Source organism: Vanellus vanellus (assembly GCF_965231255.1).
Source record: "Vanellus vanellus genome assembly, chromosome: 2".
Taxonomy (NCBI): domain Eukaryota; kingdom Metazoa; phylum Chordata; class Aves; order Charadriiformes; family Charadriidae; genus Vanellus; species Vanellus vanellus.
Window position 1 is genome coordinate 112,498,223 of NC_138906.1, and position 26,391 is coordinate 112,524,613.

The 26,391-nt window shown below is 42.9% G+C and overlaps 1 protein-coding gene across 1 annotated transcript; it reads right to left on the reverse strand.

Annotated features, from left to right (window-relative positions):
• Positions 1 to 5,509: 5,509 nt before the first annotated feature.
• CIDEA (cell death inducing DFFA like effector a) lies at positions 5,510 to 15,761 on the reverse strand (the record flags this gene model as incomplete). Its single annotated transcript, XM_082479237.1, has 5 exons — positions 5,510 to 5,685; positions 8,890 to 9,071; positions 11,304 to 11,450; positions 11,688 to 11,844; positions 15,724 to 15,761. The coding sequence occupies 5 exons, from the start codon at positions 15,759 to 15,761 to the stop codon at positions 5,553 to 5,555; spliced, it is 657 nt and encodes a 218-aa protein (XP_082335363.1). The 3' UTR covers positions 5,510 to 5,552.
• Between the last annotated feature and the right edge of the window lie 10,630 nt (positions 15,762 to 26,391).

The window sequence follows — 26,391 nt, forward strand, 5'->3', positions numbered from 1 at the left end:
CCTGGCCCCAAGTGGCACAGGGGAACAACAGTTCCTCTCTGATGCTCCTTCCTTCTCACAGTTTTCCTCTCCTCCAGCATGGGCCCTTCCCACAGGATACAGTCCTTCAGGAACTCCTTCAGTGTGGGTCCTCTCCATGTTGTACAGTCCTTCAGGAACAGACTGCTCCAGTGCGGGTCCCCCACAGGCCACAGGTCCTGCTTGAAAACCTGCTCCTGCATGGGCTCCTCTTTTGCCAGGAGCCTGCTCTTGCATGGGCTGCAGCTTCCTTCAAGACATGTCCACCTGCTGTGGCATGGCATCCTCCATAGGCTGCTGTGTGGATATCTTCTCCAATTTGGTCCTCCATGGGCTACAGGGGAAAAAACTTGCTTCACCATGGTCTTCACCATGAGCTGCAGGGGAAGCTCTGCTGCAGCACCTGTAGCACACATCCCCACCCCCCTTCTTTTCTGACCTGGATGTCTGCAGGGCTGTTTCTCTCACATTTTTCCCAGTCTTCTCTCACAGCTGCTGCATGGTATTTATTTACCCTTTCTTAAATATGTTTCCACAGAGGCACTACCAACTTAACTGAAGGGCTTAGCTTCGGGCAATGGTGGGTTCATTTTGGAACCAGCTCTGTACGATGCAGCGACAACCCTTGGTCTCTACTCACAGAGGCCATCCCCACAGCACCCCCCCCCCCCCCCCCGTCAATGCCTTGCCACTAAACCCAATACAGTGCTATTTCAAATTAGACCTTGGTTCTCCCCCAAGAAGGGAGCTGTTCAATAGTCAAGCTCTGAAAAACTGTCCCTTAGGGTGAATACAGGATGTACTTATTAGGTAGAAGTGTGCTAGGCTGATCACACTTGCATGCTATTCCTCCTGAAGACTAAGTTAATCCTGAACTAGACTAATCTAATATTTCACTAAACTAAATTCATATTTCCCTGCAATCAAATATGTACTACTGTATCTGTAGTTAAGTGACTGCAGGGAGTTTTCATGAAGCATTATAAAAAGAGGTCCTTGGATCCTTACAATATTGAGTGAAAAACAGAGATTGCCAAAGCCTTCTGTCTCCTGTAGTCAGTAATTTGTAGTCTTTTGCAGCTTTGATAAAAGCTAGAGGAAGGCATTCTTTTTGTTTGAAAGGAAACAGCTTCCACGGTTTCTCTGAGGCCAGAAAGTGAGTCAGCAGTAAAGAGTTAAGAGTTCAGAGCCACATAATAGTATCCAGTTACTTCACTGTTGCAGTCCAGCATTTGGAAACCATCTGTGCCAGACCATAGATCCATTAACATTCATGATTATTTCAGGAATAAGTTATTCTGCAAATTAATAGAGACGACATCCAAAGCCACTATTTCATTTTATTTATTCATAGACAGTGTTCCTTAAAATTGGCACCATACATCAGAAAATATTGCCATCACTGACACAATTCTCACCCATCTCAATTTTCATAGCAAGTTGAATTACTGAGCTTGAATATTGCATGTTAAAATACCATCTTTTCCCTTAGCAAAATAGCAATCCTCATGTTTATAAATATCTTAACTGCATATATGACAAGGTAAGGTAGAGAAAGCAGTGATAAACTCTAACCCCCACAAGGATACTTACTAATACATAACTGAAGTGGTATGATAATCACATTAATACCTCCAGTAAAACTTGAAACATCAAGTCAAAAATATACTTTGGTTTTAAACTTTTTTTGTTTTTAATTAAAGAAGCTTGTGCCTTTAGTTCAAGTGCTATCTCAGGAAGAAGCATGCTGAAATGATTTAGAGTTATAATTCTAGTCAGTTACAAGTGATCGTATGTAGTTATTTTCACAGTTAATATTCAGAATTACCGTTTCCTAAATTGTGAACACCTACCTCTCTACTCACAGTACTGAAAAAAACTCCAGCTCTAAGCCGTATTTTCCTTCCTTTACCCTTCTCTGTAAAGGGAAAGGATTCAGGATGTTTCCGAGAGCATATTCCAAACAGCCTAAGGAATTTAGACCCTGCCTTTTCCTCTCCCCCTGGACAGAAGAGCTCGTAATCCTATTTCGCCTGAAAGAATAGGAAGGTGCAAGAAAGCAACAACTTCATGGGTTTATGAAAGGAAGGAAATGAAGTAATGAAAAATTACACACAAAAAAGCTACTGGATTCTTCATTCTAGACATGAAGAGAGCAACTTTGTTTTGCTTGCAGAACATGAACAGTGCCTGAGTCAACAAGATTGAGTACTTCAGTGAAAATTCCTTTTTTGGTAACTAGAGAGTATGACTTGGTGCATTGTTAGTAAGTGATGCAAAGCAACAGGCAAAAAGGGCCAGCGCAAGCAAGGAGGCAGTAAACATGTTTCACACCTTCGCCCTTTCACTGCTACCAGCCTTGACTGCAACAGTAACAAGTGCAGATTAACTGAGTTTATGGAAACTAAAATTAAAGCTAAAAATGTCAAGCAGAAAAGCTAGCTTCTTCTCTACACACCTGCAGTTACAAGCTCTTGCTTTTAGTTTTTTTCTGTCTCTTGCTAGATATTGTACACCACTTGTATATAATTTACTGGAAGGTAGGTAATGCTGAAGTTGCTCTTTGTTGTGTAGCGTATTCAGCTAAAGTAAAAGCCATGCCATCTAAGCAGCCGGAAAAAAAAAAAAAAAAAAAAAATCAAACTAGTTCCAACTTAGAGAATGACAAACTCCTCCAGTTTGACCAAAAGCCAAAACTTTATCTCTGGAAAGAAGTTGGTAGAGTAGCAAACATCATACCCCAAATTCTAAGCCTGTGGTAAAACCCAGATTCAGAAGCAATGGAACAATTTCAGACAGTTAGAACTTCCGAGACACTGCTCCCATTTTAAGAAAATATCAAAGCTGAGTTACTTTGTTCAGCTGTTTGCATTTTGAATTAGAGGGAGATGCCCTGAGACGAAGACTTTGCAGCTCACATGATCTTCAGCAGCTCAAGTTTTAAGTGTTAAGCTGTCAAAGAAGCAGCTGCTTAAAAACATTGCAAATTCACACCAAGTCAGCATTTTAGATCACGTTAGGTTCTCAGAGACTGCCACTGGAAGTGGTGGAGTGTTAGTTCTGTAACAATTGCCTCTGGCTATAGAAGGCTGGAATTTGAGATCTGCACAGTTCAGACTTGCAAAAGCTTTTGTATTACAGATGTTGAAGAGGCAATTCACACAAAGCAATATTGAGCTGTGCAAGTTGCTTTGTTTTTTTTTTTAATGTTGGTACTCCCAGTATTAGTAACATAAATAATCTTAGGAGCATTACATAGAGTTTGCTTTCAAGAAGTGTGCTTGTTTTAAACAGAATAAATGGTCCTTAAAAGCTGAAAGAATTAATGACAAAGTCCTTGCCCTGCATCAGTTAAATGCAGTTCCTTGATAGGGGTAGAAAGGCTTTGGCCAACAGTTATCATGGCAACAATCACTTGGGGCACAGGGTTGTGGTGGTGAAAGCAATACAGATGAAGTATAAAGCTTCCATATTAACATAACTTATTTCTCATTACTCACAGAATAGTTTCTTCTGAAGGAAACCTGACCATGCTGCAAGTTACAGGCATTCTTCCCTGGGAGAAGTTAGGAAAGAACCAGTCCTCCCCTTGCCCAGAGCTGTGTGCCCTCCCCCTCCAGCAAACACTCAGAAGCAGATGGGAAATAACAGAAATCAGGAAAACCCCAAGGTTTTTCTTAGCTGTCTACTTATTTGTAATACCTTTACTGAAGAGACAGGCAGAGACCTAGTGAACTTGTGTCCAGCACTCCCTCTAACACTTAGATTTAGGCTGCATTGCATCACAACAGTGATTCAAAAGATGCAGCTCCAGCTGGCAAAATCACATCCATAAAGGGAAGGCAAAAATAAAATAGTACATGAAGGTGAAATTTGCAGGTAAAAGCAAGAGCAATATTCCCACCTATTAGTGACATTTGAAATGAACAGACCCAGCTGACAGGTCAGAATGGATCCCACCAACTTGCTTGGTCTTTTCAGTCCACCTGCTCTTCTTTTAGCAGATTAGGTTTTTTTCCAACTGATCAGTGCAGTTGATGCACATCGTTAATGGATTCCTGTCTCAGCAGAGGCATGGAAAGCTCTGTGGGGTACACATTGGGCCTTTTCTCTTTTGCTCCCACTGCTTTCTTGCCCTGCCCCGCTTGGTCACTCTGTCACCAGAGCTTCTCTTCCTAGGTGGCACCTGCCATCAGGTCAGACACATTACCCGTATCTGCTGTTTCCTTAAAAGCTTTCAGACGTAAGAAAGAATATAACAACTTACTAAAATTCTTCATAAGCAAGCAAATGAAAACCTCAAAAGCCCCTGCGAACAACTGAAGTTGGGCTTTTCCCTTCAGCAATGGGAGTTTGTATTTTGACACAAGATGCCTAACACTGCTTGTTTTCCAATTTTCTGCACTGTTGAGGAAAAACTTGCTGGAAGCTAGCAGTTCACTAAACTGTAGAAAACACTCTGGATAATTCTACCTAAGGATTAAAAACTTTGCCCTTTAAGACAACCTGTCTTGCGAGTCTATGAAACCACAATATATCCACTTTAGAGCATATGTATGTTACACAAGCCCAGACAGTGTCCCTGCTGCTGAACACAGGGGCATCAAAATCCAGCATCTCTTACAGATCTGTACTACATGTACCTCAAATACAGCTTGGGATATAGTGTCATCTTGCAATTGAACAGTAAAAACTACAAAAGTGATGGTTTAACCCCTGAAGAAAGCATCAGCAGGTTGCTTGTAAGCTGTATTCATGAAACTATGGCAAATTATTCAATACTTCAGGTAGAACTGGACATCGGACCCATTGAATATATCAGGTTCTTCAACTGGTATGAGCTATACTAACCTGAACTTTCCGTAGATTTGAAGAAAAATATGAAGAGTTAAAATTAAATGTTTTTACTTGTTTTAAGGGAAGTAAGGCTAAATTTTAAGGTTCTGCTTAGTAGTTGCACTTTCTCCAATTAGACTTCATGAGAGTGTTCAGTCACTGAACCAGGATTCAGTTGTATTGTGTACTTCCATTGGCAGCAGAAGTAAATATGCACACTTCACTCTTTTTAGCTCAATCCCAGCTGGACACTAACACCAGCACTGTTCAGGATTAAAAGCCAAAAAGACAGTTACCCCGCCCCCACTTTACAGCTCAGTCTGTTCAGAAGGCAAGTAGACAGCCATAAAAAAACCAACCAAATTATGTTTTGATCAGTGCAAGAAATACCCCACTGGTTACAAAGCATGCAAGTTTCTAAGTATACTTATTATTTATTGTGAGTCGATGGGGCAAAAACCTGACCTCTTTCCTTTTGCCAAATTCTCAGACACGAGGCACCCATCTTTTTGCTGCATTAAGAGCATGTGAACACCAAACACATATTTTCTGACTAAGGCCTAAAAGCATTCCCAGACGGGAAAAGTGTTAGTTCACATCAGTGGACATTCCCTTACTATAACATCATTACAATCAAAATTGGGCAAGAGAATGTCTTTAAGCAAATGGATCCGATATCAGAAGTGCAGCTGTGTTCACTACTCCTGCCTTGATCTTGTACACGTGCCATCTTCATCATATTCACCCATCAACTGCAACATATATGTTCCAGTATAGAGAAGAAACTGTCCAGTTATTTGTGCCACATGGGACATTAGCTGAAGCACCTTCCTAGAAGAAAAGCCATTTGTTTAAAAAAAAAATAAATTCACCAACAGGGTGACACTGCTCCATCCCCCCCCAACACCTTTAGGATGAGTTAGGTAGATATATTTAAGAACTCTCCCATTCCTCCTCACTTCTGAGAAGTCTGTTATTTCTGTACCTTCTTTAGAGCAAGTACTTCTGTGGCCATTGATTGACAGAAAACTACTGGCAAGGTGGCAGAACCAGAAAACACATTTAACAAAACAGGCTGTCATCCTGTTAGACATTTACAGGCCTTCTGCAAAGCCATCACTCAAACGACCAGAGCACCACTGAAGACTTAACTTTGCCTGGGAGCCCAGCAGCATTCCTGCAGCATGAATCCACCTCACGTCTCACCTTTAGGCCATTCACTAATACAACATTGCATGTATCTCCAAGCTACAGATCAAACTTGATTAGACCTGAAAGCTGAGCAATCACATTACAGTGGATGCCCAACAGTAAAACAAGTGAAGCCAGGCAAATGAATACCATCCAAGCTGCAAACCTTAAGAATTCTCAGTTCACAACTATTCTATTGGTTTTTTTAAAGTTTTAATAAGCATCAGTATTCAAATATATAATACTGTGTGAGAATCAGTACAGATCCATAAACTAAAATGAGGCAAGCAGAGGCCTACAATGTAGACTGGATTACCACAGGAACTCAGGGGAATAGAGATCATCATATTTGAGTGGTCATTTATTCAACTTAGTTATACCAGCGCCTTCCTTACATTCTCCAAGAAACAATTGAAACATGAGTGCTGAGACCTATACTCAAGACTCATCTCCCGAAAGTTAAGTATGAAGCTAAGGCATTGGGAAAGTGGTAGGCAAGAACTGGAACCATTCCAAAACTGGAAAGGGATTAGTTTCTGAAGATGCAGAAACCAGACCAGCCTTCCTCTTCTGCAAAAAGAGGGAAGATTTTCTGAATTCCTGTCTAAGAAAACATGCAGCTGTGAACCCTCTGCTGTTACTTCTCCTTTGAGCTCTAGTAGAGAAGGCAAAGTCTTCTTCCTACAAATTCATTTTTTTCCACTGTGATGAAAGAAGGTTTGCAGTCAAAATCTAATACTTCAAAGAGTAGAATACCCTGTACTTAGAGCCTGGGAAGCCTTTAAAAAAACCTGCATCTTCATTCATGCTTCCTGCACATATTCCATTTCAGTAAGTCCTTCCCTCCACCAGATAGTACAGGCCAAGGAGCTTTACAGTTGTAAAGAAAGCTGCACCTGGTACCGAGCTTTCGAGCAGCTGCAGTGTGTCACTTGCACACGAGAGCAGTTGTCACTTAAGCCACAGAGGAAGTTATTTGTTGAACTGGACATTTGATCCTTCAGTTGGACACTACAGGGAGAAACTGTGAGGGGAAATCCACTAATCAGATCTGGCAGGCTTTGAGCCCCTCCCGTGAACGAACAACTACAGCATTTTAAAGTCCTTTCCCTTCATGGTCCACAGGTGTGCTGGGGGAGAGGGCATCAGAGTTTGCTAATGAGCTTCAAATTGCTGAGGGACTACATCAAGAACCTAATATCATCTGTCTTCAATTTCAATAGCAAGTGGAGACAGGCCACCTCACTGTTGTGTTCAAGACTACCCGAGGTTCTCTCTTCTGTCACCCTTGTTCTTTGCTAGCAGACTATTTTCCCACCCTGAGACTGGCACTTCCCTTACAGCTCAACTCTGTAACATAACAGTATTTCCAAAAGAACTCCACAGCTACTTCAGCTGTTCGCCAGTACCATTTCTTTCTCACCAGCTGCCCCGTGTTGGCAGGGAGGCAGAACTGTCACTTCAAATTCTCCTTAACAGTGCAAGTTCCAGTGCTGATACTCATCTCCATAGCAGATAGCCAGAAATCAGAGTTTGTTCTGGCTCAAGAGACTTGACAAACATAGGAACTGGAGAAGTGCAGCTGTTCAAGGGTAAGCCTTTGCTTTCAAGAAACCCAAATGAAGTCAGTGATACAGGTGGGCATAGCATATAGCTGGATAATCACTGCAGCATGACCAGAGATGAGTCTCATCTACAGTCACACCAGCTGTAGCCTGAAAGGTTAAGCAAGGGACCACCTAAATAGAGTGGGAGAGGTCAGTCAGACAGAAAGACAGGGAACAACATTAGCATTACTATGCTTAATACCTGCATCAGGAGAGAAGGGACTATTTGAAGACTTTGAACTAAAGACTACAGGTTGCTCAGGGAAAGAGAAAACCTCGCTTACAGGCATATACATCTTTCTATTCTGTACATCTTCTATTCTGTCCTCAAGTAATAAAATACAGCAACACTACACTGCTGTATCTCAACCAGAATTTGAAAGGTCAGGTAGAGAAAATCAGGGCTGCAGCTTAAGTAGCTGTAAGAGTATGGCACCTCCATGAAGGAGTCTGAACTTCGAACAAGTTTTCTTCAACCAGGGCAGGACGCAGCTGGTTTTGACAAGACAGACTTTCAACACACTGTTGAAAGCAGTGGAGAGCACAGGTATCATTTTGCCCCTGAATAAGACAGCATTTCCCAACAGCCAGTTCTACCAAACTCACAACCCACCACAGACTGGTCCTGCAGGAGACAGTGGTCCTTGCTAGGCTCCATTAGTTTGCTTAGAGACCAGCTGGCTTAAACAGTGACATCACACAATCTTACTACAGGTGACAAATTCACATGAAGACAGTAGAGAGTGTCATCTCTTCCATTTTCCTTTACCTCCATGTAGCTCAGGTAGTGATTTTGGCAGCCAGGTATTGCAAAGTCTGAGCAAGCTTTAAGACCTCTGCCATTAGATCTCAAATCCCTCTCTCGTTTCATCCCCTCGGAGTCCCCCTTTCAAAGAGTCTCGATGCTTCTTCCTCAGCTTCCTACATTCTTCAAAAAAGTCAAAGGAATCTGAGAAATTCTCTCAGGAAAACAAAGAGACGGTACCTACACCCTTGCAGTAAATACAAGCTGATAAGATTTTGCCCTGGGGGAAATTCAAGATTCCACCATAAAAAGCTATAGCAAGTTTTTTTACAAGTCAGCTATCCACCTTACAAAGGAAGAGTTGGCATATTGGCCAGTATGTAAGAATTACTAAAACCACTAAGTCTATAAACACCCGCTTCACAGAACCAATAAGCAAACACAGATTTTACATTAACACATACACCCCATCAGTAGCAGAAACATACTTACCTCAATACACTTTTTGCTCCCATACATTTGATGTCATATGAGACAGAGTAGATCTCATAAAAGGTCGCCTTGATGTTTAAGCAGCCAATAAAATCCTTAGGGTTCAGCTTGTACAGATCAAATGTGATGTTAGCTACTCCCATTTTCTTCTTTTGTCTCATAGCAGCGACTCCATTTCTTGTCTAATTTAAAAAGAGAGAGAAAGACAGTTTGTACCTTGAGCCAGGAAACTACAGCAAGACAATCGTTAATAGTCCAGCTCTTTAGAAGCAGCTTGCTTATTCGGGTCTTCAGGCTAGTTCTCAATCAATTCTAAACTAGAATGAAAAGCATTAGCACATAGAAAAGCAAGTCTGTATAGCTTACATAATTTTGTTCAAGGCCTGACCAGGCTTCTGAAGCTATTCCAGACAGACACAGAAATTTTAGAGTGACATAGCACCTCCTGAATATTTTTCCTGTAAGACGGCTTCTTCTTCAGAGTATACTGAAGCCACAGGTAATGCCACTGGACAGTGTTCCCGCCATTTAATTATCCTGGTGTGTTCCAGCTGCTGGCTGAGGCAGCACAGAGAGTCCACACTGAAACAGGGGACCAAATAACCAGGAGGACATTTGGTCCTTCTGTTTAGGAAGGAACACAATGCTGATGAGTGCTCTTTAGAGATAGCTGCAGTGATGACATTTGTGAAAAGTCAGCTCCTCATTTCAAATCCTGGCACGTGACACCTCTTTTTCTTCCTACTAAAAAAGTAACACAGGGTGGGGAACCACCAGTGATTAGGCTGAGGGTTTAATACCGAGTTTACAAGAAAAAGCATAGGAGGAGGAGCATGGAAAGTCGTATTCCACCTTGAATTCAGCCTCCTTTATTGAAAGCAACCCTTGACTGCTTCAGGGCGGACAGTGGTGCTTTCAGGATCACTTGCTTCAAGGAAAAAAAAAAAAAAGAAAATAGTAGAGAAGACCCATATTTACAGAGACATCTAGTGGATACATGGGATATTCTGCTCAGCACATTCTGCTCAAGGTTAATGACTTCACAGCTGCCAAGCTGTTTTTTTGCACGCTAAATGAGGCAATAAAGTTGTGTAAGACTGAGCCTTTTTGTACTTGTCACCCCAGCACTCAGGCAGTGCCATGCTAAGTCAGACCGAGTTAAACACTGTAGTGTATTATTAGCCAGCAATTTTATGCCTGTTTTACTTCGATAGCCTCTGAGCTTCAGCAACAGGGCCCCCTATCAACAACAGCTTTGGATACATACAAGTGGTTGGTATGCCCGGTAGCGTATCCCCCATTAGCACCCAGGATATTTGGATAAAGCATGATAGAGCTTGTGCTACACTCCAGACGATTTGTGAAGCTGTGGCAGTCCTTCTGCTGTCAATCAGAGAGCAGCCTGAAGAGGGGCAGCGCTCAAACCTGTTCTGCGGCCATGCCAGACAGGACACAGGGGAAGGAGCAAGGTGGAGTCATGCCCGGGCTCCAACTTCTTTTCTGCTCTTGGAGCTCATGGCCCAGATGCAGCAGGTTGATAAGCCAGTGAGGTACCTTGGGCAAAAACATTCAGGCTGCCCACACTGCAACAGGAGACTGAGGAAACGGGGCCACATGGCTGAGCCATCCATGTACAAACTGAAAAAGGGTAGGTCTGCCTACAGCTCCTCAGCTAGTGCTGCACCTGGTAGAAGAAATTTTGATGCTAGCTTTCTAGCAACAACAGTTTCATGGAAAGACAATTCGGAGTTTGACTGCCTTATTAACATACAGATGCCTATTCCCCTACAAAACCACAAGTCAGACACTGAGCTGATATGATTAGAAGGCTAAAGCTAGCCAGTCTTAATAGTTCTTAAAATATCTTGAAGCATGTAGCCTAACAGTAGTTTTTGATGAAAACTTTTAGCTGTTTGCAAGATTAAGCACAGGCATTTTTCTAGCCTTCACTAAACCATTACTGCATTCACAAGGCAAAACTTATTTTACATTGCTTAATTTGGGCATTTTTTCCCCTCTAAAATCTAACCTTTAAAGACATTTATTTTTAACTTCATGCAGTCAAAGTCCTAGTTTTCCTTATGTTACAAAAAAGCTCAAGAACAAATTTATTTCTGAGACCCTCCAAAAGCAGGGGATTTCCCCTATAATTCTTTTCAGTTGTAATGTTTCATTTCAATTCTTAGCAGATCTTTGCCAACAGATCTATGTCCAAGCAAGGGACAAAAAAAAAAAAAAAAAAAAAAGAGAAAGAACTTTATTTGTCATCCAGGAAGGCTCAACAAGGAGTTGATACCTTGCCTTCTTTAGGGGAAGTTTTCTTCCTCTTCTCCCCTCTCTCCAACAATTTTAGCAGCCACGGACATTTTTCCATCCACTTCTATTCAAGTAAGAGAAAGACACTTAACACTTACTTGTGTCCATTTCTGTCCTTTTTCCAGAACCATGAAGTGTGTGTTATCATCCAGAGACTTGAAGAACTCTTCCGTGTCCACAACTGTGCCGTCTTCCTCCAAAACCAGAGTAACTATTCCAGCAGATATAAGGAAGGCATCTAAAGTCTGAAAAAAAAACATTTTATTTTAACATTCAAAAGGGGTTAAAATCATTTAAATGATCTAAAATAATTTCATATTAAGAAGTGCTTATCTGCCATATTCTCCTGAACTTCCCTAGTAATGATTTTTAGAAGAACAAGAGTTGGTGGGTTGCCTTTCTGCGATACTGTACTTCTATACTACAGTATACTTTTATACTGAAATTATAAGTTTCAGCCAGAGGGGGAATGTTTGCTATACCTTGCTGATGAGCTCTTGCAGACTGCTTGCAACGATTCCTTTCCGACTGCTTCGGGAGGCATTGGACACACGGAAAGGTCGCCCTGCAGGCATGAGAGGAGGGTACAGGGTCTTTTTTGTTACTGCTCCCACAGATGCTCCCATGGATACCAAAGATCTAAGACAAATAAAAATTTGGCATAGTTATAAAAATGGTCATGTCAAGTACTGCGAGAAGGAAGACTGTTGAGCTCAGTGACATAAGAACATCATACGAGTAATTCCCAGGTCACGTTAGACTCGTGGAGCTTGCTTTCAAAATTACTACATAGCCCTACAGACGTGTTGCCTCTGTGCTTTCTCTTGCCAATGACATTTGAAAACACCTCTAAAATTAAGAACATTTCAAGCAGATGTGGGTCACCTTTAGCTCAGCTGATGTCAAGGTCATGATTACAGTGAGGCTGACAGGTTTTAACACTGAATTGTGAAGGCAGCAGCTCTTACTGCATTCAGCCATATAGATAATTCTTTTTACCTGCAAGATAAAGAATCAGATGGTACACAAAACTCCTTTCAACTAATTAGTTAAGATTTAAGTTTACTTGAGGAAGATTGAATATATTATCCATATTCAAAACACCTAGCGTCAGAACACAACTGGAACTTTTCGGTATAGTTATGCTTGACTTCCAAACAGCCAAGGCGTTTATCTTGTAAATAATATCTACAGTCTATAAAACTTCATCTAGTTCTAAAAATGACAAAATAAAACTTGTTTGTGCCCCAGTGTATCAGAAGTCAAATGAAATTAAAATTAAGATAAAAGTATGTAAATGGATAGTGTTGGAGCAGGCTGCCAGAGAGGCTAAAAGAATTCAAACACTTTTAGAAGGAAGTTTTAAATTTTCCCGAGCATTTGTGTGTTTTAATAGTGACTGTTCAGGTTCCCTGAGCACACACAACTCATAGCTGCCTACTCCCACACCAATGTACAGACCTGCTCCCATCTACATCTAGTGACAGCTTTTTGCTGCCAAATTACATTGGTTAATTCAATAGCCAGCCAGTTTGCCAAAAATCACCCTCTGCATGACACCTGGAAAGGACTGATCTCTTAACAAGACTTTTACAGGGAGATAATACTTTGCCTCCCAGATTCCTGGACTTTACCCCCTGTACACCTTTTGCTCCTTAATACTGAATTGCACAAGGGTGGGAAAGGAACGCATCCCTATTTTGTTCTCCCACATAGGTGTAAAAGGTCAGCTTTATGTAGGGAAAGTCTATCCTCAGACACTTTCACAGAGGGGGAGGAAGTGAACTGGCAGTCTCTTTCTGCAGCCAAAGAGCGAATATAAGAATTCCTGGAACCATGATGAAATGATAGAAAGTTATCCAACTAATAACATCCCACTCTCTAACACCTTTTTGTGCAAGTCCGCATTGACCAGGAAGAATAACTATTTTTTCCAAACCTCTTATCTGGCCTTTAAGCATATTTTGGGGATGCAAAGTAATTTCTGTGACTGGCCAGATAGAGTTTCAGCAATTAATTTATTTCCTGCTCACACTCTGAGCTGCTGTTCTACAGGGCTTTGGGCTATTGCCTTTCCTCTGTACACCAAAAAAGTTTCTCTTCCTCAAAAACTCCTCAGCATTATTGGAGCTTTTATTTTTTAAAAGAAGGGGGACGTTCAACAGCATTATTCCAGTTCAGGCTAATATGTTCTTGGTACTGCTGTCTAAACACTAGGTCCCTGGCTTTCAACTGTTTGCATATATACACACAACTGGTAGAAACCTCACTCCTTCCTGTAAAAAACCCAGTGAGGATGAGCAATGAGTATGGTTCTGAGGATACAGGCACTGTTCCAAATCAATGAGCTAATAAGCACTTTCCTCCTGGAGAAGGATCAAGACCAGGGAGGAGGACAAGGTTTCAGAATGGCACTGACAAAGGTGTTGAAGCTCCACAGAAGGGAAGCCTGCCAGGACAGGGCGTGCTTCTTAATCTCTCCACTGACTAAGTCAATAGTCCCCCAACCACCCCACTGGTCTGTGGGCAGTTTCCATTCTGAATCACTGAGTCTTTTCCTCACATCTGAAGCCTGCTCATCTACCTCGGGGCTGGTGACTCCACTTCACAGGGCACCCTGATATTAGAAAGTACAACCCTCCAGATTCAAGAGACAACGCCTTTGGAGCTAGCTACATCCCATTCCCTCTTGCACATATTTAAACTAGCACGTAGAATAGTTACTTGAGTACTACGTATGACAGTACTGCCAAGATTTTATTTTTTTTTGAGAGGACAGAAAATACCAGTCCTGTTGGTCAGTTTTCTTTCCCATTACTTAAGCCAAGTTGTCATTCACAAAAGACAAAGCACATGGAAAAAAGCCAGAACATAAATCCTGGTACAGAAGGAAGAGTGCTAGGGGCACAGCTCACGGGCAGGACTTGAGCTAAGAGGGTTCACCTCAGGCATTAGCGCAGCCAGCTACCCAAGCCATATTTTACAGCTTTGAGCAGAATTTTCTTCAGGATTCAAGATCAATCACCTCACACTACTGACTAGTTCTATTACATGTAAAAAGTCCGAGAAAACCACCAGATTACTAAACCAGGGCTTTCATTAGTTCTGCCAGGCAGCCACTTAACAGGAGTCCAAGTCCTATGGAGTTATTTAACATCGATGCCATTACATCTACATTTCAATAAAACCAGTCAATATCATCTTAAAACTAAGTCTGCTTATGAAGCAGTGAGCCTGGGCTCCAGTGCAGGCTGAGGTTTCAGTTAATGAAAAATACTAGGAAACAAAAGCCAGTGTGATTTAAAAAAGCTACATAAAAAGAATGTGAACCCTTACTTTTCTGGGCCTGTTGTTGAAAGCTTTGTTTTCCTTTATTTCCCCCCACAAAGGCCAAAGACCCAAACAGGCCAGCCTACCTTCAGGACTCCCAGAAAGATCCCTTTTTGCTGCAGCTGTTCTCAGAAACTAGACAAACTGATTCCTGATGCAGGGAATTCCTCTGCTAGATTGAAGTTACTGAAAATAATTTCCTATTAAAAGCCAATCAAGCTAAGTCAGGACACAAGCAGTGGTGAGGAAAGGAACATACTAACATTCAGTCAGCTTTATTAGAAAGCTGGGTGACATATTAGATACAGACAATTCCACTATTATTATTACTTAAAGCTGAAAGGATCAAGTCCTAGCTCTTCCCTGAAGGGGAGAGGGGTCCTATGTCAGTGCAAAACATACAAATATAATTGAAAGAGCAAATATCTTCAGACTCTAGCATCTTGTCCAGTTTGTTTTGTATAACTACAGCCTGGCTAGAGAGAGACTTGCAGATACCGCCCCAAGCACTCAGCGTAGTGTCAAGGCTGGTGGAACAGGTCAATTAATTTTTTTTTTGAGGAGAACCTGGTGATTAGAAGCCTGCCTTGAGCCCTGTACATATACATCACTTTATCTTTGTTTGCAAAATGCCTCGTATGTTTGTCTAAGAATGTGGTGCAACGGTCTTCAGCCTCCCTCAGAAAAAAAAATCAATGTTGCACAACACTAGTGGCTTCAGAATATGCCACGCTTTGATTTTTAGGTTAGAGTTCACAGAGCAAACGGCAACGGCAGTAACAGCGAAGTGGGATGTGCGTGTGTCAGAAATTACTTCGACCAGCTTGCAGGCTCGGTTTCCCTGCTAAAACACGAACCGTAGAGAGCCATCAGAAGGACAGCCAGCGCCAGACGCACCCGAGGGCGCTCGGCGCTCTACCTGTACGGACGGGGCTGGCGCGGCGGGGGGCTGCCGGGGACCACAACCGGCTGCCACCCAGCTACACCCGCACAACAGCCGGCAGCTTCACTGCCACCGAGAGGCGGTGGACACATCCCAGCCGCTGCACCCCAGAAAGCGGTTAAAACCCCAAAGCTCCTACTCGCAATCCCCCCCGGGAAGAACTCCATGGGAGGCTGGAAAGGCTGCGAGAGCACGCCTGCTTCCTTCTCCCACTTAGCGCCCATCAGATTTAATCTCCCACTCACCGCACCAGCGAGCCCACGCACTCCCGTACCATCTCCATGGCCGGACCGGCCGCGGGGCAGCGCCGGGACGCGACCCTTAAGTGGCGGGGACGGGCGGTGCTTGTCCCCGCCGCGGGGCGGGAACGGGACGGGACAGCCCCGACGGCCCCTCCGCCCCCTTCTTCCACCCGGTCCTTCCCCCGCCGCGGTCCCGGGAGCCGTGCCGGGGAAGGAGGGGGGTGCGCTGCCCAGGCAGCCCGCCCCGAGCAGCTTGTCACGGCGGCGCAGAGCCTCAGCCGGGTTTGAAGCTTGTCCGCAGCACGAAGGGGGGGGTGTTTGTGTGTGTGTATGTATGTATCAGCAGGTGCAAGACCATAGAATTGTCTAGGTTGGAAGGGACCTTTAAGATCATTAAGTCCAACCATCAACCTACGCACTGCCAAACCCGCCACTAAACCACGTCCCTCAGCACCACGTCTGGAACCGCCTTTTAAATACCTCCAGGGATGGTGACTCCACCACTTCCCTGGGCAGCCTGTTCCAATGCTTGACAACCCTTTCTGTGAACAACTTTCCTAATATCCATCCTAAACCTCCCCTGGCGTAGCTTGATACCACACTTTGGAAGGAATCCTTCTTCAGGAGCATTTTTGCCTTGTGGAAACCCAGGAAAGGGGCAAGAAGAATTTTTTTTAGCGTGTATCCGAGTGACAGACTACATATTAGCTAGTTACAGCTAATATAGCAACAGTGGAAGCCAATCTCATTTGAAGCCTCTCAGCATTAGGGCAAATCAACAGATTAAGTGTCTCAGCTTCTCATTTTAGAGCCTGTGAATAAGCTTACAGCTTGGATTAATGTGTACACTAGCTCCAGTGGAGGTATTTAGCGTTGTTCCTACAGGCAGGGGAGCAGTGAATTTTTGTTTACTGAGCAAGTACAAAGGCAGGTTTTTCTTTTTATGTATGTCTATAGGCACAAATACAGTATTTTTTTGGCTCTGAAACCAGGTTTTGTTTCTCAGAGCTGTCAAATCGTTACTGTGCAGGGAAAATGGAGCCAGGAGCCTCAGAACCAGGCAGCAGCCTGACCTAGGGCCAGTGCCTGTGCCGGCAAACCCTCTCCCTGATCAGGGAAAGGCTCTGGAGGTGGCCCTTGCCACCAGCACTCAGGCTACCCCCAGGGTCAGGAATAGACAGTTACCTGGATTGTTCTTCCTGCACCGGCCTGTTTAGGGCAGGAAGAGATGCTCCCAGTATTTCCTTACTCTCCACTTTTGTCCAGCAGGCAGGCTGACGCCTGCTAGGTGTCTTCAGTCCTCAGCTTTGGGGCCCTTATCAGCTATTAAAAAACAAACAAGCAACCTCTTAATCCAGGGTGAATTGTTTCCTTGGCTAGTAACTCCTTCCCAGCCTGGTGGAGTAAACAGCTCCTTTCCTCAGAACAAAGCTTAGCCCAAAAAATTTCCCATGGGGACACTGAACTCAGACTTTTATCTCTTCCCCCTCCTCAGGCTACTTAGGGCTTGCAGGTGTGTGGGCACTCTTCTTATATGTTAACCCCTTATTTTCCTTTAATTTAGTTTTGTTACAGTTCTGTGATTTGTCCCTGACAATACGTCAAGGAGAGCGGGAAATGGGGAACAGTAAATAGTTCTCTGAGCACCGGACTCCAAACAGCCTGTTTTCCCCTGGGTTTGTGTCTTGTGATTAATCGTGGGCCACAGATGAAATTATTTATGCAAAGTGGTGCATTTGTAAGGAATTCTTCCAGAGTGTTTCTCTACTGCCAAAAAATGTGCAGCTTTTCCTGCTGTGGAGGGAGAAAACAGGAGAAGATGTTTTGTGTGATGGTTTGTCTCTTCCTACCTCTCCCTGTGGAAGAGAAGGGAGAGTGCTCCTTAGAAATCACGTGGAAGTTGCAGTAACAGACAGGCTGGGGCACAAACGTCTGGATGAGGTGGTAATTTTGGTCATGCAGAAGTTTAGCTTTCTTCTGGTCATGTGTCTCTGCAGAGACATCCAACCAGTGCAGCCCCCGAGGTGACGTCCCCAGTGCGAGACCTGCTGCAGCTCGAAGGCAGGGACAGCGTGATTTGCAAGGACATACTCCTGCAGCAGCATGAGTGCTTCAACTTGCATGGCAGTTGTCATAACAAGTACAAACACAGCTGCTGACTTAAGAGTAACAGGAAAAACATGTCGTTTTGAAGTCTGTCCTGATCTGTAAGGAGAGGAGAGTATTACCTGTAGTTTCACAAGCTGCACTAATGCTCCTTTTTTTCTCAGCAAGCAGCAGTAAAGCCATCAGATGGGTAAAAACACTGACCTAGGAGCTGGGCACCTCAGCAAAGAAGTGTCTCTGAACACCAGTGAGACAGCGTACAGAGATGAGATGTGTGCAGAACCTCCTGAGGAAGAGTGTAAAACAGTAGTAGCGTGACCCAAATCTGGCAGGCCGAGGCAAAAAGTGAGATCTCATTAAAAACTGATGTGACAAGGTAACATTCAGTATAAGGACACTAGTGGTAAGAGGCAGAATCATCCCACTCATTTACAGGGAGGGAAAACAAACTGTAGGCTGAGGTGAGGAGGCCAGAATGCTTAGCAACATTTTGCTTCAGACATCACCGAAAACATTAATCACTCAGGTGCCAAAGTCCGTGGCTGATGTTGAAGGGAGTGAACGCTAGAGGTGGAGTTAAATCAGCAACTGTGTCAATCCCTCTTACTAAATTACTGTCTTACTGTCCCTTTGCTGAGGTGCAGTGCCTGATTCCATACGCGTTACTTGCCCACTGCGGTTCAAATTAAACAAGTTTGCTTAAGTCACTCCTCACAGGGGTCATAGTGCTATGGAAAAAAGTCTGCACACGGTGTGTTTAACAGGGAGGAGAAGGCACTTGAGGGTGCAGTGTCAGGCCAGGCTTTCCTTACCACCCTTCAAGAGAAAAGTTTACCAATTGGAACAAACCCAGGGGATAGTGGGAATGATCAGAGATCCGGAAAATGTGGTGTATGGGCTGTGTGGTTTGGGAAAGAGGAAGATTGGGTGGAGATGTGAATCATGCGCTTCAATGATTTTAGAGAACTCTGTGAAGAGGAATGGAATAAAATTTTCTTTATGCCTACAGGGGCTTAACCTGTAGGAAAGGAGAATTAAGTTGTCCATGAAGAAACATTTTGACTCTATGGTGACCGTTAGGTGCTGGGATCAGTTGCCTACTGAAGATCTGAAGTCAATTAGATGCGGACATTGCTTGGGCCAGTGTTCAAATGACACAAAGAACAAATCAGGACACCAAGGATCAATTTGGACACTCCTCCTATTTCTCAAAACTCCGACAAATTATATGATCAAGATTAATGCAGAATAAAGTGGGTTTGTACCTTGTCTCCCTTGAACTAAGAAGGGAGCGCAAGCAGTGAACACATTCACTCGGAGCAGTGTTAGCAACAAAGGTAACAGATGACAAGTGACAAGGGTTGGCTTAGATTTGCAAAAGCGGACCTTGTGTTCAGCCTTTCTGCCCTTTCCTGTTTTCAGCTAAGTCTGATCCAGATTTCTGTTAGAACCACTCTTGTGACCACCCCTAAGTAAATTTAATTATTTCTTACCCCCGCCATAAAGACACAGCTTTCTATTCTTCACTTTATCCTCAAAATAATTTGCTTTTACTATTCAGCAGATTTCTATCATCTCCACTGCCTCTGGTTCTGCTTTATTTCTGCCAGGCTGTTCATGTTAAAGATTTGGTTCTTCATGCTTAATATTTGTGTTAACCAGCACTGCACCATCACCGAAAGTTTTTAAGAGCAAATTAGACAAGCAGCTGTCACAGAAGGCTTAGATACAGCTGATTATTTTGAGATAAGACAGTATAAAGTAAAAAGATCTCATGAGGTTGCTTTTTATAATTTTCCATCTTTTTCAGAATCTTTGTTAATGAAATCGTATTTTATAATGCCTAACAGCTTTGGAGCTTTGCAGGAGTCACTGAGTGATTTTATTAGCTATACAGAAGGGGAAGAGGCTCCTCCTAAAGGTGATTTCGCTGCTCTGCAAGGCTATGCAGAAGCTGGGAACATTTTTTGGTACTAATTAAAATCCTCTGTAATTGGCTGGAAATGGTTCTGTGGCCATCAAAGATTCCAATCTTGAAAGCCTTGTTTGAACAAAAGACTAACCCTTTGCTGCAGTGAACCATCTGACCCAGAAAAAATGTTCTTTATTAAGAGATTTCATGGGTGGATATTTTGTTTTATTTTGTTCTTTTTGGTTTTCAATGATTTTAACAATAGGATCAAGAGAGTGTTGATGGATGGGCGCATGTTGTATACATGGGAAAAAATACCCTGCCAAGAGTATTTCACTGGTGTGAAATTCTTCAAACACAAATTTAAATTTAGACATTTTATAGTTAGACAGGATATTAAAATCAGAAGGTCAGGCTTTGCCCTCATTTATCCCCTTTGCAATGCTGTCTGTGTGAATGAATCGCAGATATTTGTGGGCAGCATTTAGCTGAAAGTGGACTTATTGAGAGCTACATTGTGACAGCAGTAATGAAAAGCAGAAATGTTGCCCATGAGATTCATTATTGAAGACAACGTACTGGAAAATTAATATTTATTTATTCTGATCATGCCAAGGATAATTTGAAATCTTTTATTTTACATTTCAAAAGTTGCAACTTCAAAAATGTATAAGCTCCAAATAATACTAAATCACTGTTACTTTTTTGTTGTTGTTGTTTATGACATCTTTACAGTTTGTTATTGTTTAGTGATACTCCCTACAGGAAGAAAAGAAAATATTATTCAGAAAGAAATGTGACTTTTTATTTTAAAAGCATTTAAATGTTATTGTATGAGGCTTTTCTCCACAAAATGAGAGGCTTTCAAGTATGGAATTGTGCCATAGCTGCACAGCGATGATGTGGTTTTTATAGCAGATCTTGAAGACCTTCAGACTTCAGGCAACAGTCCAGAACTACTGACCCCCAGACTGAACTGTGAACACACGCTTCTTTGTAGCTGCACTAATTAATTACAAAAGCAGATTTTTAAAATCTTCTTGAACAAGGAGTATCCCTAGTTTATGTCTTACATGACGTGCTTTCAAAGTTTAATTAAAAATAACAATGATTGTACTTTTTGGTTTTTGTCCAAAATATAAAGACTAAGGCAATAATAGCCTCACTATTCACCCCTCGCTTTCCACTGGCACTCAACGGCAGCTTCCTGCCCCCCAGTCACCTTGGCTCCAAAGTCCTTGTCCTCTCCTACCTCATGACCTCCGATTTCTGTTTGTGCCTCCCCCACTGGCCCCAGCCCATGTAGCTGTCTCTCGGCCCGTCCACCCCTCCCTCAGCTTTGGCTTTGCTGGTTTTGACTCTGACTATTGGGTAATATGCCTGACAAACCCAGTTATTGTGGGTCACGACCCTTCAGAGCGCGAACTTACGATACCCTTTCGCTTATGTTGAGGTTAGAGCAGGTGAGCATTAATAGTAAGTCTGGATGATTCTTGAGAAATCATGCCATTTATCACTTTGCTCCAACCGGGCATGTTCTCCTGGTGGGCTACCATTCAAATGGCACGTTGCCCAGTCTTGCTTACTTTCTGAAATGGAGTGGAACATGTTGAGGAGGATACGGGGCTGCTGGCCTTATCTCGGGGTTACACTTGAGCCATTCTCTTTCTGACAGATACTAGGGACATATTACTACTACGAGATAAGAGACCTCTTAAACACACCCAGAGCTGGAATACCCACTGTCATATTCACCCATGTTCCTGTGATGAGTGACTGAGAATGACTCTGTTCCTGTAACGCCTTATTGCAGAGTAATTTTGGAGCCAAAGAGCAGAAGTGAGTCTGGATGTCAGTCAATCTTCTGGCTTCCACGAGGTAAATAAAACATGGTTATGGCTACGTTCATACAGCAGAGATCATGAGCTTCTTCCACATGAGTCACCAAGGTTAAATACTTTTATCATTGTTTTGTCATCTTTGGACACATGTGTCATACAAATTAATCTCTTCTGAAATGCCACTGAACTCCTGTAAAGTTATACCAAACCTTCATTTTGTCTGTAAAGTGTAGTACGCTGAGGAAATATTATAACTACTGCTTGGGCGTTCTGCAAATCTGAAATTACGAAGTGATTTTTTTGGAGTCAGAGTCAGTAAAATCTTCTGGATGCTTTGGGAAGGTCCCCCAAAACATTCTGTGGGCCTCAATTCTATGCGTGCTCATTTTTTGTGTGACTAAACTCAAAGACCTATTTATTACAGATCACCTTAGGTTGATCATGAATTGTGATGGCCAGAGGAAAACATGTTCACTTAGAAGGAGACTATTTCACCCTAGGCAAAGGGTAGTGCTCTCTGATGGAAAAGCTCTCACTCTTGATCAACTGGTAGAGAGAATAATGTAAATCTGCAGTTTAAGTAACCGTCTCTGGAGGAAATGGAAAGAAGAGCTGTAACGTTTCTGTGTGGAATCATTGCCTAGTGAAGAGTTGGCAGAGAAGTTGTATTTTCAGTTATTTCACTAGGTTAGGATCCTGGTAAACAATTATGTATTTGCAGTGAGAACAAATGGCTGAAGTGCTTTTGTGTAGATATGTGTCCCACTGGTTCTGAGTCACTGAGCTCACAGTGTTGTGTATGCTGCTCCTTCACATAGGAATAGACTTCCTGTCCCCAAAACAAGCGGTCAACTGTGTCCCCTCCTGCCCTCTGCAACACTGACCAAAGACTGATTTACCAGACTGTTGCTAAGCTTCTGTACCCTTGCTTACAGGTGGGTTCTCTAAAAAGAGGATTTGTCCTCCTGTTAGAATGGATCCAATAATCTGGTCCTCCATATCTTCTCTCATCTCCGTAGTGTCATTCCTTTTTCTCCCTCAGATAGACATATACACATATAACACCACATGCGATGGCATTAGATTTCTATAATCAGCTCCATGTCCATATAGTTGGAGAGAGTTCAGCAATCACGGGAAATATTACCAATCTTTTATTAAAAGAGACTTAAACTGCTTTCTACCCCCAAACCCTGATAGTGTTATAGGCCCCTCTGAATAACAACAGAAATCTTATAGAATCTCTGGGAGGCTGAAGAAATCTATCTATTTTTATAACTTGCATGACATATATACATATGTATATGACAGCTGTCGCCTCTTAATTTCATGGTTTGTTGTAATCTCCCACACGGTCAATGGGGGTAGTTCTTGTGGAAGGTGAGAAATGCAAACGGGTGGTCCTTTCAATAATTAATTCTCTTTTCATCTGATGGATTTTCTGTTCAGGCCCAGCTGAGTAGGTTAGCAAAACAAAGACAGATGGCAGCAGATTATTTCAAACACTTCTTTGTTAGTGCGTAATCAGCACAGATGTTCCCCTCCTGCCCTTCACTTGGGGCTCAGTCAAAGCCCATTAAATACATGGAAAGACTCATATTGAATTTGATGGGCGCTCTGCAAGGCTTCTGTCTCAACGACTTTCTCCGCTAACTTTGGCTTACTCACAGTTTTTTAATGTTTTGGAGTTTTTTGTTTGTTTGTTTGTTTGTTTTTAAAGAAAGAAGCAAGCAATGCTGATGTAGTCACTTTTGGGGACTCCTGGGGGAGAGAACAAGCTGTACTTTTATATGCACAATATCCTGCCATAAGCATATCCAGGGTAAAAGGTCAGCCTGTTTTAACTCTATGAGTTTTATGCCAATTAAGTTAAATTTTTAGGGAAAGTGTAGGGATAAGGGATCCAGCTGAAATGTTCGCTCTGGCTGCCTTCTGAGCTGTATCCCCTTGAAGAAGTTGATGAGGAAGCTGGATTTGGGCTGGGAGCTCAGGTCTGCTCAGAGTGGATTCTCAAAGGTTCTTGTCTTTGGGTGTCTTGCGAAGGCTTTGGCCGTCCCTGCTGAGATCTGCCAGATGCTGCCTGCTTGCTTCCACTTTGAGGCACACTTTCTTAGCCCAATCTGTCATTTTAGTCTAAACCTTGTTGCTGTTCCTGAGACAACCTTGTAGAGATTGGTTGTATTTCATGTTATTTCCACAGATCTAACTGAAGCACCTTACCCTGTTTCCACTTTTTAACTATATTCATATCTAATTGGCTTTTCTGCATAGCCCGTTCCTTTCTGTGATGCTGGCTCCTGGCTATCAGTGTCGAATCTCCATTTTGCTTCTTACAGTGTGTACACAAAGACCCAGGATCCCTTAGGATGAATCCTTTCTGTCTTAGATTATGTGTTTAGTCTTTCCCTCCTAACACACATACTCTTAAAAGCGCAAAAGTGTGCAGTATGCAGTGCCTATGTGTTGCTTGACAGAGGCTATGGAAGCATTAAGCAAAGAGATGTATGCACAGAAATGACCATGAAGATGATGAGAGGGCTGGACCGCCTCTCCTATGAAGACAGTCTGAGAGAGTTGGGGTTGTTCAGCCCGGAGAAGAGAAGGCTCCGGGGAGACCTTATAGCAGCCTTCCAGTACTTAAAGGGGGCCTACAAGAAGGCTGGAGAGGGTATTTTTACAAGGGCATGTAGTGAAAGGACGAGGGTTGATGGCTTCAAACTGGAAGAGAGTAGATTTAGAATCGATAATCAGGAAGAAATTTTTCACTCTGAGGGTGGTGGGACACTGGAACAGGTTGCCCAGGGAAGTCGTGGATGCTCCATCCCTGGAGGTGTTCAAGGCCAGGCTGGACGGGGCTTTGAGCAACCTGGTCTGGTGGGAGGTGTCCCTGCCCATGGCAGGGGGGTTGGAACTAGATGATCTTTAAGGTCCCTTCCAACCTAAACCATTCTATGATTCTATGAAATGAATTCCTCTCATGGAGCTCAAGGAGAGCCATAGGTTGAGGTTTAAAGCACTGCCCTTGTGTTTCTGTATTGCAGCCCATCGTCAATGCCTGAGGTTCAGATTGAGTCTGTCACTCGCCCTGGCTGGCTGATTGGGATGGATCGGGGAGGTCCAGTATGGCCAGTGTGCATCCAGCAGGCAGCACAGGCATGGGTGGATCCGAGTCCGTGGGCACAGAAACCCATCCCAATGCCAGATTGCCCTCTATCAGCACGCCAGCCCGGCTGAGCTAGACTCTAGGAAAGGGTGGTTTTTTTGGTATATGAGCAGGACTCAAGTTAGGGCAAGTTAGAGCTGCACAAGCCCGGAGCTGACAGGGTGTAGAGGATGGCAAGACAGCCAAGGGCAGCCTCAGGCAGCAGCCAGCTACTCCTCACAGCGGCGGCATTTCAGGAAAACAAGACCAGAAAGGCATCAAATGTTGCTAGATCAATAATCACGTCAGATTTTGTCGGACTGCTTCCGTACAACCCTGAGAAGGAAATAAAAAGATACCTAAGGATCTCACATATGCACCCACCTCACTTCTTCATACAGCTCTAAGCAGAAATAATTAAAACATGTTTGTCAGAATTTGCAGAAAATATTCTGCTTTTGGATGGCTTCTGATTTCTGGCCTTAAGCCATCACATGTACTTGCCACCTAGTACAGCAGCACTAGTCGTTTGGTTTAAAATGGGATTGAATGAAGGTGCTTTTTCATAATCTCTCAGGTGTGCACAGGTGATGGCATCTGAAACGTCCCCGGGTGCAGGAGGCAGAGCTGTCAGAACAATCAGCCTGAAACAGGCCAGTTTAAAACTTCCAGACTGAGCATGTCTTTTGGAGCAAGCTGCTCCATCAGACATTCTTGATCCAAACATTGGTCAGAGATGTGCTGTGTCACGTCGTGCTCTTTTCCCTCTGGCTTTGGCAGCTCATTTCACTACTGAACAGAATCAGGGTGAATGGAAATTTGCCCACCTCTCAAATTAAAATCCAGAAGTGCTGGTAACTGCCAAAAGGAATTTATCTCAGATATCACATGTAGTATCTGTGTCGGTTTACAAATGCTTGAGGATACAACAGGATTGATGAATAGTTATGTTTGTTTTTAATGATTTGCTTTTTAAATTCTCTCCCTCAAAGCCCTTTGATACAGATAAAGAGCCAGATAAAAATTGCCAAGAACTGTTGTTTTCTAGGAAACAGAGACAGCAGTCCAAATTCAACGTGGGTAGGAATAAAAAGTTTCTGTTGGTTAAAATTGACTTACACAGTTTCTATCCATTATTTTCTAATTGTCAATATGTGATTTAAATACCAACCAGTTCTGATTTAAAGGATTTAAAATGAATGCACTTGGCTGTCAGAAGGTGGCTCTGTGTTGAGGCTGAGCTCTATTCTCGATGTACACACAGAATTGGAACAGTTTCAAACCATCTATTTCATTTTTTAAGCCAACAGGAAGATGACAAAGGCCTATGATTTGTCAGTAGGAAAGATATTTGTCAGGGGAAAGATAAGAAAATGAAAATCTCTTGCTTGAAGGGAACCACGGTAATGCTGACCTTATGCTGCTGGAGGAAACGTCCAGTCATTTTAAGAGCAGCCATGTCAGCTCTGCTAGATATGCAATGAGGTTTTCAGGTAATGCATGAAGCATTTTATTTCTGTTTGAGGAGTTTGGGTTTTGTTTTCTTTTAAAAATCCCTACTACTTATATAAAGGTCATTTTCAAGGTATGGTGCCACTGAGTGACAACAGTGTTAGTGGAAGCACTGGAACTTAGGATCTTATCTATTTCACTGCAGTAAATGGGAAATT